Here is a 13,157-nt window from a genome sequence, read left to right as displayed (position 1 = left end):
GAAAAAAGGACGTTTCGATTTGATTGGTATCGGGTCAAGAGGTATCAGTCCTAAAACGAAAATAAAACATGAATGCATACAAACATAAGTGCAGTGTGGACCAATAGGCCATTGGTGCATGCGTTTAGAGCACAGACTGTATACTACTTTTACAGCATTGTCATCAAGCGCTCTGCTGGTGGTGTTTAGAGATGATTGCTTCCACAAATCTCCCTTACATTTGACGATCATTATCACAATCACTGGGAAAACAGCAAACGGATTAGGTCGAACTCTTCAGCCTCTGCCTCTTAATATGTGGCCATGACCTCAAAAATTACTTCTTCAGATGACTACCTGAAGCATTTATAGCACCAGGCCACTATGGAGAAACAATTGTTTAAATACCCTCTCAGGTGTACGTCTAGGGAAGCATCCGAAATAAGATTTGCAATTCCTTGTGGTTTGAAATCTCCAATTTGCATGTCTAATTCATAAAGCTGCTTTCTCCATATAGTGTATTGTATGACATCAAGGACAACCCTGCTCGCTCCCGTTTGGCTACAGTCCCTATGCTGAGCGCACACAGGAAAATCCAACACAGGGTCACCATCTCCACTGAGGTCTTCATTTATCTTGAGTGACATGATTCATTTAGTTAAATTTGGCCCCTTCATTGCGAACACCGAGAGAACAGATTTACAGAGGCAGTGATTGGAATACAGGAGAAGCTCTCAAGCAGTGGTAAAAACAGGATAGGGAACATGCGGACAAATGGAGACAGCACAAAGTGGACAAAATAAAGCGGAGTGTGGAGAGAAAAACAAACCACAACACGAGCATACTTTCATCATTTGTAACCCACACTGCTTTCTAACAACCCAGTGCTGGCTTCTGTTCGGCGTGAGGATCAGCAGCTATGGATTTGTGAAGACTTTGGAAAGTGTTTGTGCGCACATAGGGGGCGGGACAGAGTTTATGGGAGCTCTCCACTGCTCTGTGGGCTGGATTTTTCGCAGACGGGGCTCTCCAACAGCGAGGGAGGAAGAGAGTATGGATAGAGGCAGAGGAATAGAGAGGTGGGTTTACAGCAGGCGACAATTTTGGACCAAGACGAGAGGGACAGTTTAGGCGCGGTGGAGGGTGGCGGTGCTCCCCGGTCAGAGGGCTTCCTGGTTGGCCGTCAGGTACTCCTCCGCTCGCTTGTGAGCTTCCAGGGCTTTTATAGTATACACGTCCTGCGGCAGCTCAGACTTTCGCCTCATCAAAACCTTTTCTTTCTTGATTTCTTTCAACCCCTATAAAGAAAACGGTTATATTACTGAGACCGTGCATCTTACAGCTAGACTAAAGGCCAAAGTATACTTCAGTTTTGACACTAACACTTACAGCTGAATGCATAGCCTTTCTAAGTATACTCCATTTGTGTGAAAAAAAATTATTTCCAAACATTATGACAAATAAAAATATCTTTGCACTTTTTAAAACTACAGTTTTGGGTACCACTTATCTCTAAAATCTGGCTGCACGTTGCGTGCACTGTGCACATTCCATAGCATTTATTTCACATGTCATTGCGTTTGCTCTCCTGTTGAGCTATTTCATCCGCAACCATTGCAGTATTTGATTTCTATAGCGACTCATTTGGCGCACATCATTCTCTTTCTAAGAAACCTGTAAACCACATTCACTGGTTCTTACTCTATAGCGGTTTGCCAGAGCATTGCAATTACCTCGCATTTAGTAGAATTCAATCAAATGGCTTTCCCAACTCAGTTTTTTGCGTCTGTCCTGTGCGCGGCATATTATTCTTCTGCGTGGACGCAGCTTAGAGGGAACATTGGTGTGAACTTAGTTTTACCGTTTTGAGACTTTTAGCTTTAACTTAAGTATTGCATAATGTTGATGCCAGATTTATAATTCATGATGAATAATCTTTTTGTTTGTACCCATGTCACAATAATACATCAGGAGAAAAAAACATGATCAGATGAGATGAAGCACCTTTCAAAGCATTTAATTTACTGAATTATGCAAAAAAAATAGGCATAAATAGTTATTCAAATATTAAAATTTCCAGCAAAAACTGTGCTATTGAATTATTCATATAGGATTTTGTTCATACCAAAGATGAAAGTAACCCAGATGAATGCATAATAACGGTTACATTTACAGAAATAAATGACTCACCTCCTCTTGAGGCAGACCGGGCCGCAGCTGAATCTTTGTACTCTGTGAAAATCCAAAACATGCAAGTTGACAAACACATTCACAGGCTCCCTCATCACATCTGATTAAACGCTGGGCTCTTTTTGTGTTTGCCCTCAGAGCACACTGGTGACTCTAGAGATGAGCTGTGGTAATTACACTCGTCAGGAGTAGTTTGGAGTTAATTCATTCTAATTACGTTTAAGAGAGAGCGAGAGAGAGAGAGAGAGAGAAAGAAAACAAGCTCCCCCTTATACTTATCAGTAATTAAGGGACCCAGGCTGTTTTAGTTACACACAAAGCTTTGGGAATAAAGGTAAATATAACTATACGATTAGCAATACCGAAGAACCTGATAAAATGCCTCTTAAAATGATTAATTCTCAATTAAAATACATCTAATAATATATGACTCCACTGACAGTCTGATTGTGTCCTATTTGATTGTCTTTACATGTACACACCTGTTCAGACATTTGGGGTGAATAAGATTTTTTTTAAATGTTATTCAAAGAATCTCTTAAGTTCACTAAGGCTGCATTTGTTTGATCAATCAACAGTAAAAACAGTAATACTATGAAATATTATTATTATTAATTTAAAGTAATAGTTTTCTATTTTAATATATTTTACAATGCATCTTATTCCTGACGCAAAGCTGAATTTTCAGCATTTCTCCAGTCTTCACTGTCACATGATCCTTGAGAAATCTTTCTAATATGATTCAAGTAACATTTATTATCATCAATGTTGCAAACAGTTGTGCTGCTTAATATTTTTTATTTATTTATACATTTATTTGAAATAGAAATCATTTGTAACGTTACAAAGTCAGTCTATATTCTCACTTTTGATCAATCTGAATAAAACAATGAATTAAAAAAGAAAGAATGAAAGAAAGAAATGAAAAATTGAACTTTTGATTGCTAGTGTCAGTGCATAGCGGAGGCCGTTTACCTGGGGATTTTGTTTTGCTAGCTCCTCTATTTTATGCCACATTTCTTCCCGCTCCTTAAGTTTGTACTTCTCTCTAATGAAGAACAGGAAAACAGAGTTTAGGATATGCCAGAGAAAACCACTCGTAAATGTATGTGGACACATATGGTTGCCACAACTTGCTTGGTAAAATCGGTTTATAAAACAAACAGACCTTCCATTTGACCAAATCAAAGACAGTCAACTGGGTTTCAAAATCTTAGAGAACTGCTTATCTAGACATCGTCTCTGGGCAGGTGCAAAATAACAACTGCTGACAAGATCATCCCAGACAGTTCATGTGAGAACAATCGTACAATCTTCAAATCTCCCCCATATTCTCTCTTTCTCCCCTCATTCACTTACTTCTGCTTCTCAGCCTTGTACTGCTGAGTGCAGTCATCAAACAGCTTCTGGTTCATCTCCATAAAGAGCTTGAGAGCGTTGTAGATAAGCCCATGGATTGTCCTGCAGGAGGAAACACAGCTCTATTTGAACAGAACGCTTTTTTCTTATGGTGTTTTGAATATGATACGTCTTAATGGAAAATCAGGTTGTGACAATTCCAGAAGTGAAGTTTGATTAACAAGTGTGGCTGTACTTGTTCCAGTGGCTCTTGGAGTTCTTGTAGAGAGCGGGAAACATGATGGGGAGGATCTTGGCGGCATTGTCACTGATCAGGCTCATGATGTACTCATTGTTCCAGTAATACAATGCTCTTTCAGCAACCTAGAACACACATGATCATTACAGATCACCGTTACACGCATATATGCTAGTATTATAAAGCTTGTCACCTTGGTAAGATAAGTCTCTCAATGCTCAAGGAGTTTGAAAAGTACTATCTTGGCGGCATTGTCACTGATCAGGCTCATGATGTACTCATTGTTCCAGTAATACAATGCTCTTTCAGCAACCTAGAACACACATGATCATTACAGATCACCGTTACACGCATATATGCTAGTATTACAAAGCTTGTCAGCTTGGTAAGATAACAAGTCTCTCAATGCTCAAGGAGTTTGAAAAGTACGATAATGCTGTAATACCTGGAAGTGTGGACTTGATACACACTTGGCCAGCTGTCTAAAGAGGGGCTCCATGACTTTAACAAATTCTGAGGGCTCGATGACATCCAAGATTTCCTCCAGCTCATTCAGAAACATCACCTCCTTGGGACTGTGAGTCTTGGGCCAGAACTTTAGCAGGCCTATAATCACCTGATGCAGAAGAACACAGGAGGAGGCAAATAGCTGTGAGAAAGCCATGTTTGCTCTCTATGCACTAGCCATGCTCAAGTTCACCATGAAAAGAGAATTCAAACAGAAAAACTTGAAAGACTTGAAATGTTATTATTAGTGACAGGAAACAGCAAAGGTGCAGTTGTGCTAAGGCTGTAAATCTTACGGGTTCAGTGAGGCTGCTGTCCTTTTCCAAAAACTGCACCACACAGTAGGCCAGCTGAAAGCACAAGAAATAAATTTTTTCCAAAAAGACATTACAAAGAACACAATAGGATGACCAACACTGAGCCACTGCTGTTCTTCATTCTGTTAATACATTGTGCAAAGCATCATAACCTATAAGACTTAATCATAATATATATAGACTATGGACACAGAGGAAGGGGTGGGCGATATGCCAGCAAAAAGTATTTTTTTCTAATGTGGTTATGCAAACTTCATGGGCGTTTTGACCATTTTCAAATATCACTGTCAATGAGAAAATGTGAAAGAGCTTGTTAGAAAAAAGGTTCATCTTCGTGGTCTAAAACTGACCCATAACTAGTTACCTTGCTAATGCTGTAAAACTTTACTTGCGCTTGCCCTGACATTTTAAAACATGGAGAGAAATGATTGAACATATTACCTCAAATCAAATACAATATGGAATAACCAATCCAGATGAGTCAAAAAGATCTCTAATATGCTGTAGAGTAACAGCAATAATGTTCAGCTTTAAAAAGAGAGAAGCTTAATATTTTGGTTCAGATTTTTTTTTCAAATGCAAGCAAATAAAAATTGTATTTTTAATCACATAAGCAAAATTATGTGCTCCTCAGCTGCATGCTAATATATTCAGTAATACAGCACAATTGCGAGTCTGTATATTTTTCTCCAACAAAAACAGCCCCAAAAGAAGCTAAACAGATAAGCTGAACTTTTAATAAAAACAGTGAAACATCCCAGTGGTGTTGAACTAAATGATTAGCTCTCTTGGAACACCACTCAGCCAATCAATTTTAGAACTGTGGTTTAATGCAGTTATTGAAAGTTTTGAGAATACTGTGACTTCCACAGCAAAGTATTTTGCTCATAATCATCCACCCCTATAAAAAAACAATCATTACCAGTGTTGGGGGTAACGCGTTACAAGTAACGTGCGTTACGTAATAATATTACTTTTCTGAAGTAACTAGTAAAGTAACGCATTACTTTATAAATTTACACATGAATATTCGAGTTACTTTTTTCAGTTGAATTAATTTGCTTTAAAAAAAATTTAATTACTTAATTAAAATGAACGTAATCACGTAGAATCACGCACTCAATGCGTGCGCGGGAACAGACATAGTCAGAAACGGAGATGGCAGGTCAGAGCTTTACATTTCTGCGATGGAAGTATTCTAATTATTTTGAACTCGTCGAAGAAAGGGAGAAGGGGATTGTCGTTAAGTGTAGATTATGTGTAGGTGAAAACTCTTGTCAACTGCAAAAAACACCACTTCAAATTTAAAAAAACATCTGCATGCAAAGCACAGCACAACAGAGATGGACGAGAAAGAGCCGAATGATACCTGCACCCCGCCTCAAGCTAAACAACAAAAGCTTGATTTCAGTTCACCTTCACCAGGTAAAACAATTAGTTCGACTGAACTCAACAAATTGGTTGCTGCTTTTATTGTCGAGGAGATGCAGCCACTATCCACTGTGGAGGCGCCTACATTTCGTAATATCATAAGCAAAATCTCAGTGACAGGCAAAAGGACGGGGGGCGTGCTGCCCGATCGCAAAACCTTTACAAACAGTTCAACCATACTAATAAGCAAAAATGACTTTAGAGAAACTAACAATTGTGCTTTGTTTTTTTTATTGCTGAAGAGTGTTTCTTCTGCGTTCTACTGTACAGACGTGAATTTACTTTTGCTTCAGCCTGAGGTTTATTCATTACACTTTTTGGTGTGAAAGGGCTTTTACATTTGCTGTAAATATAACTTCTTATATTAAAAACAATCAAGTCCTGCTTATATTTAAAAAGTAACGCGAAAGTAACGCAAAAGTAATATAACGCATTACTTTCCATAAAAAGTAACTAAGTAACGTAATTAGTTACTTTTTTAGGGAGTAATGCAATATTGTAATGCATTACTTTTAAAAGTAACTTTCCCCAACACTGATCATTACTACATAAAAGTCCTCAACAAAAGAGTGTTCTCCTTAAGTGTACCTGTGGGTGATAGACGCTGAGAGACTTGACTTTGTGTAAAGGCAGTAGCACTCTGATGAGAAACATTTTGTGCTCCTCTTTCAGTGGCAGGGCAAATCCATTAATTATGCTGTGGGAAGAACGTGAGACCGGTCATGTGACAGACAGTTCAGCAATAAGAGAAAGACCTCCTCTCAGGTTTGTCAAGGCAGCACTGATAGTGGTCACACTCACCTTCCTAAGATTTCTAAGAGCTCCGCAATCCCATTGTGATGCTCCGTCTCGTATATAAACCTACAGTGCGAGATCAAGGACATCGACTCAATGGATGAATTCTGGAAGAGCTACCCATCTCACCTTTTGAATGCCAAACTCGGCTGATTCAAAGACAGACTTGTTACTAAGAGCTCACAGTTTCTGTCTACCATTACAAAGTTTATGAATGAGAACATATTTAGTGCAAAATGAACCAAACGCAAAGGTGGATTAGTTTGGCGGACAGCTTGCCTATAAAAAATATTGTTGATCTGCCGACGGATGTAGGCTCTCAGTCCCAGGAACTTTCCATAGATCCTGTGCAGGATGGTTTTTAGGAAGTCCCGCTCTCGGGGGTCTTCACTGTCGAAAAGCTCCAGAAGCTGAAAAGAAATAAGATGACATTAGCATAATCATAAAATGTGTTCTGAGACCCAATCCCAGTAGCTATGTTTACATGCATCCAAATAATTTGTTACTAATCAGATTGATGGCTCAATTGGACTGAAAGCCTTCAAGTAAACATCTCAATCAATCCGACTGAGCTCGAGCTAAATGAAATTTTGTTTGGATTAAAAGGGGTGGTGTTGATCTGAAATAATCAGAAAACATTAATCATGTAAACGCTTAAATCCAACTAATTTCTCAATCGGTTTCAAAAATACCTTGCCCACATGAGCAATGCCTTGATGCATATTTTTACATGACGTTTTATGTCATAAGAACGTGTGTATGTTTATTGACGTCTCATGTCTTATGAACTGATCAGTGGATGAGACTAAATTGATAACTTTGGTCACTATAATCGTTATATGAAATTTTCATACCGTTACATCCCTAGTGCGCTATATCAAACATTTTTTATATCGTTATCGATGAAGGTGTACAGTCGATAAATATCGATACCGTTTTATCGCCCAGGCCTAACTAAATATTGGCTAAAAAGCTCTTCTGAATGTCTAGGCCTGTTTACACCTGGTCACTTCACACATTTTTCTGATCAGACAGCTATCTGATCATGAAAAGACCAGGAATAAATGCCTTCCAAAATGCTTTCTTTTTCAGAGGACATTTTTTTTGCTCTCTCCTTTTGTGGTCTTTGATCTTGAGCTTAGCTGATGATTAATAAAATAAAATACCTTTTGCTTTCATTGATGTGAACTCGGTTAAATTTGCATATAGCGCACAAATTAAAGATCAGATTTATATTTGTTTTGCGGAGACACATTTTTGTGTGGCCACATGTAAATGGAACCATTTTAACACATCAGATAGCTATCCAATCAGTAAAAACACATCAAGTCTCCATGTGTAAACAAGCACTTAGATGTGGCAAAAACAATAACTGAACTCATGATAGCTCCGGTGACATTATCAAAGCGGCCTTCTCTGGTTCCGAACGCAGCAAATGGGTACTGAAGATATCAGAATACATTTAATGCATGTGCAAACAAATATGTGAATCAGACAGCAATGTTTAGGGTTCATATAAACAGAACATTCAGAATCTGAAACTGGATAGGATTAATTCCAAAACTAATTGCGTGTAAACATACCTAGTGAGTTGGACTCCATATAACACTCTAGTGTTGTCAAAAGACCCGGTACTTCGGTACCAAGTTGGTACTTAAATGAAAACGTTACGGTACCAGGTTTTTTTAAGTACCGTACCAGTGGTACCGAGTATGCAGATGCGTTCTCTTCATAAAAGCACTGAGACATGGCGACCTCAAAAGGAGGAAACACATCAAACTAACAAAACACTTTAAAGATCGATGCCCAGAGCAAATGAAAGTGTTCAAGCAGGTAAGTTTTATTTTTTCATTCAATTTAATTTTTAATATTTCACATAATGGTATTTACTATTTTTACACACCAGAGGCTTTTAAATGAATTGTGAATCTAAAATATGCGTGTTAGAGAATTTACAAATGGTTAACAGTGTTTATGTCATATCAGTCCATCAGAAAAGCAGTTCTGGGCTTTTTTTTAACTAGTTGGTTAGTTGTTATTCTTGGCTGGATAACTCTAGCAGGTATAGATAACTAAATATGTATACAGTTTGGATTAAATGAAAGTAGAGTCAAATTGAAAAAAAAATCTAATATCAACTTACAGTGAGTGAACAATATATTTTTACAACATGAATGTTTTTGAATGTTATTTAATACAAACACTTGATCATTCATGTTTGTTCATTGTGCATTCAATAATTTTAACAGATTGAACTTTGAAATTAACCCTAAGAAGAAGAATTCATTTTGGAATTTCTGTGGTTTAATGTGATATTGTTGTTCATGTATGTTCATGATTAAATTTTCTTTTATTGTTGTAATTAATTTATAGAATTAACAAGATGACCCTGTTGAATTCTTTTTGGGAGCGATGACTGATTGAACGTATTTTTAGTCCAGTGCCTGAATATAAGATTAGTATTGACTAAGTTCAGAGGCTGTCATATGTGGATCAACTTACTATGTTGTGTATTTTCAACAGTTTCAATATGAAAAATAACTTTTATATTGATTCAATGGATTTATTGCATTTTGGGAAGAAAAAAAATCAAATTTTATAATAAATCTTTGAAAATCAAAATCTGGATTTGAATTTTTAATGTTATTATAACGTAAAGATGGTATGTGAAAGTTTGAAACAGAAAATAGTTGTTTTCATCTTGCTACTTTCTTGGTAAAGAAAACACATTTTTACTCAAATTAATCAAAATGGATTTATAGCATTTTGGAACAAAACTCTTCATATGTAATCTTATCTAAGTTTATTATAAAAGCTGAGGTTTGTTATTTACTGAAAAGTTATATTTTAGCTGGTGTCAATGATCTAATGTTGCATTTGGTTATATTTTCCTTTTACAGCTGCAGGCTGAGGAAGATCATGAAACACCAGCAAACCCTAAAACAGACAACAGTTTACAGTTGTTTTTCAGCGGCAGCAGAAATATGACAAACTTTTGGGTGAAACTTGTTTACTTTTTTTTCATAATTTTATTACTTGCGGAAAAACTTGAAACACAATTTTAAATAAGTATAAAGAATGGCATTGATTTTTGTACATTTTATTTTTGTTTGACTTTATTAATAATTTGCTTTGGTATCGAAATTGGTACCGAGAACCGTGTATTTTCACTGGTATTGGTACCAAATACAGAAATTTTGGTACCGTGACAACACTATAATGACATGGAATGATTCTAGGCCAATAAAATTCTAGGCCCAAAATCCTGCTCTCTAGATATCAGTCTCACCATCAGTCCATGTAAAACACCACCACCAACAAAAACATCCTCGATCCACCAGAAATTTCAAAGTGCACAAAGTGATGCTGGCATGGTGATTATACTCTTGCTTTAAACTTGACTTAGTATTCTACACAGGCAAGTGCTGATCTCTGCAGTGCAACATGCATGTAACAGCAGCTGGCCTCAGTTTCCTCACTGGTACTCACAGCAGAGGGAGTGTGTAGCTTCCTCTGATGGTGTGCTGGTGAGGACAAACTGTGTTGCAGCTATAGGTCAGAAGAAAGTGCACTCACCGACATTACAAACTTTTGGTCAATGTATTTTTTGGCAATGTTGGGCTGAAAGTCAGGTGACTCCAGGAATCTTAAGAAGAATTCATACACCAGCTGAGGAAAGGAGAAAGAGGGGGTGAGGAGGAGAGATAGTAATAAAGCTCAACACTAATACATGATTAATGTATCTGTCTGGTCCTCTTTGCCACCAAAACAATAAATGCTGTCAGTTCCTGAACAAATAGGCTTTTTAATAATTTGAGACAGACGTTTTGTTCCAAAACCTAGTGAACTGCTTCGCTGCAACCTCACTGGCAGGGAACCTCAGAACTGACTGCAATGCTCTATAAAGGCAGCAACTCTGTGACCTACACAAATAGCACTCTTTTTGACTATGACTTTAGCACGGTGCTAAAGGTAACAACAAATACAGAAAAGTCGAATTTGTCAAATACATATTTCAGTATTGAATGATATTTTTATATTCAATATTTGGATTTATTTTTCCCTGAGATTCACCACAAAGGACAAATGTGATGCTGCCATTGGATTTGGCCAAATTAAAAAATTTAAACTTCTGCCAATGGAGGTAGAACAGAGCAATATAGTTTTGTATCCTCATGGCTTGCAAAGCAGTTTAAGGCCAAAATCTTCATAATATAATAACATAAACAGGCATATGAAAAGGAAAACACCAAGGACATCCAGCAACATTCACTGAAGAGTTGAATAAATGACATTTCTAAAGAAAACAAGAAAATGAGTGTTGATAATATGAAGCTGCACACACACCTGCAGGTGAGGCCAAGCTGCCTCTAGAGTGGGTTCGTCCTCTTCGGGGTCAAACTCTGCTCCCGTGGGGTTGGAAGAGGGCGGCAGAGTCCTGAACAAGTTTACAGAAAACTGGAAAGAAATACACATTATCTGTCATTACAGAGAGCCAGAGTCAGTGAACAGAGAAACTATCCAGTCTAGGAATATACTAGAAGTACTGTAACAAACCAATATAATATTTCTATTTGGTATATCATAAAGCAACAGGCATTAGAGACCTTAGAGAAAAAAAATGTACAGGTAAAAACTAACACATAGAAGAGTTCTCACAATACCTTTTTTCTATCACGATACCAAGTAATATTAGGACCAAGTGAGTAGTAGTATTTTTATTATGTGTGAATCTGTCTTTATTACAGAGGCTTTTCTGTTCTATTAATTATTTAAAGTTGACTCAAAATAATTATTATTGCTATACTGGAATATTGTTACACAAATTATAATATTTTTTGAACCTGTTTAATTGCTTCACTTTCACACAGAAAAATGAAGACACTAGAGCCCAGTGTTTCCCCTGCCATTATATTAGGGGGCGGGAAAAAAAATCATAAGGCTATTGTAAGAATAAATGAAACTTGTTTTTATGCTTTCAAATAATTAGACATGCTAAAACAGAGTTTGGTAACAATAAAACATAAGGTTGGAAAAAATAAAACATTTCATAGGGCCCTAAACGTGTAATTTTTGTTAAACTTTTAATAAATTGATTTTAAATTGTTTAAGTTTCATGATTTTAATTAATCAGACATGCTTTCTGATTAATAAAATTTGATTTAACCATTAAAAAGGAGTCCAGAAAAATTAGGGGAAACACTGAGAGCCTAAATGTTTACTTTAAAACTTTGTCTTTAATAAGCATTACAAATCCCAAACCTCTCTGAAGTCCACCAAACTCATCATAAGAGACACTTGTGCTGTTGCTTTTGCTTTTATATTCCACATGCACTATTTTTAATGGCCGTCTAAAGTAGAGATGTGTCAGATGTACTTCTCTGGCCATCAAATGTCTCTTTTGCTTTATAGGATGGTGATATATAGGATATAGGATGGATGCATTTCTTTGATGAGCTCTGTATTACAATCTGTATGAACAGCACCAGAAATAAAATCTACCAATGCTGAATCTGAGCCATGAGCAGTAGAATATTCTACTGTGCATATTCTACTGTGATATATACTACTCTGGAAACATCTTGTGACTTTCACCATAATGATTGCACACTGAAAATTCAGCTCTAGAAACCTCACTTCACACAGTTATAAACAAACTCCACAGAAATACAACATTGAAATGCCATCCTTCTTTAGCTCTCATTATGAATCCAAGACATAAAATATGACCTCAAATATCAACTCCCTCTGAAGTGACAAGTGGTAAGATACTGCTTATAACTCGTGTCCCAAAATGGCTGAGAGGAAGGACAGGAGTGTTACTACTGCAGAGGGGCGGCACTGCTCTCTCTGTCAAGATGACGCAATGTTTCGAACACAGCCTCAGTCGCTCAGACCTCCAGACAGGAGAGGGAGGGGCGAGACATTCTCTCTAACACCTCACACTGAGACGGGAGAGAGGGACATGAAAGTCTAATGAGTACCTGACAATATGGAGGACGTGAGGGGTAAATGTGCATCTGAAAGCCAAGAGGTTATGATTGCGACTAGGGGTGCTCCGATCAGGATTTTTGAGGCCGATCACTGATCGCCGATCACAGAAAGCAGTATGTCGATACCGATCACCGATAACAATCTTTTTAAAGTTTTCTTTTTATCATTTATAACTATTTATAGTGATACTCCAATCAGGATTTTTAGACATTTATTCAGGGCCTGAATTTCATTTTTGAAAATGGGGGAATTCCCCTCTTAGGTGACTCTTGTGAGAGGGGAAGCAGCACTGACTGTGCTTTCACACAGGAGTCTGCTACTGATCTGTGGCTGTTTACCACAAACAC

General features: G+C 37.3%; 1 protein-coding gene across 1 annotated transcript in view; it reads right to left on the bottom strand.

Annotated features, from left to right (window-relative positions):
• Nucleotides 1-10: 10 nt before the first annotated feature.
• LOC107728061 (serine/threonine-protein phosphatase 2A 56 kDa regulatory subunit delta isoform) overlaps nt 11-13,157 on the bottom strand; it is a 40,873-nt gene continuing 27,726 nt past the window's right edge. Inside the window, exons 5-16 of the mRNA XM_016538118.1 lie at nt 11,164-11,274; nt 10,393-10,485; nt 7,096-7,226; nt 6,823-6,882; nt 6,610-6,718; nt 4,570-4,623; nt 4,212-4,382; nt 3,764-3,891; nt 3,529-3,630; nt 3,145-3,217; nt 2,170-2,211; nt 11-1,277 (exon numbers count right to left, since the gene is read on the bottom strand). Of these exons, the coding sequence (XP_016393604.1) occupies nt 1,140-1,277; nt 2,170-2,211; nt 3,145-3,217; nt 3,529-3,630; nt 3,764-3,891; nt 4,212-4,382; nt 4,570-4,623; nt 6,610-6,718; nt 6,823-6,882; nt 7,096-7,226; nt 10,393-10,485; nt 11,164-11,274 (1,212 nt within the window). The 3' untranslated portion in view covers nt 11-1,139. The remainder of the gene's footprint in view (nt 1,278-2,169; nt 2,212-3,144; nt 3,218-3,528; nt 3,631-3,763; nt 3,892-4,211; nt 4,383-4,569; nt 4,624-6,609; nt 6,719-6,822; nt 6,883-7,095; nt 7,227-10,392; nt 10,486-11,163; nt 11,275-13,157) is intronic.

Source organism: Sinocyclocheilus rhinocerous, unplaced genomic scaffold (assembly GCF_001515625.1).
Source record: "Sinocyclocheilus rhinocerous isolate Xijiao unplaced genomic scaffold, SAMN03320098_v1.1 scaffold907, whole genome shotgun sequence".
Classification (NCBI taxonomy): Eukaryota; Metazoa; Chordata; class Actinopteri; order Cypriniformes; family Cyprinidae; genus Sinocyclocheilus; species Sinocyclocheilus rhinocerous.
The sequence above is the reverse complement of the archived record's forward strand: the minus strand, read 5'-3'. Positions and strand labels throughout refer to the sequence as shown.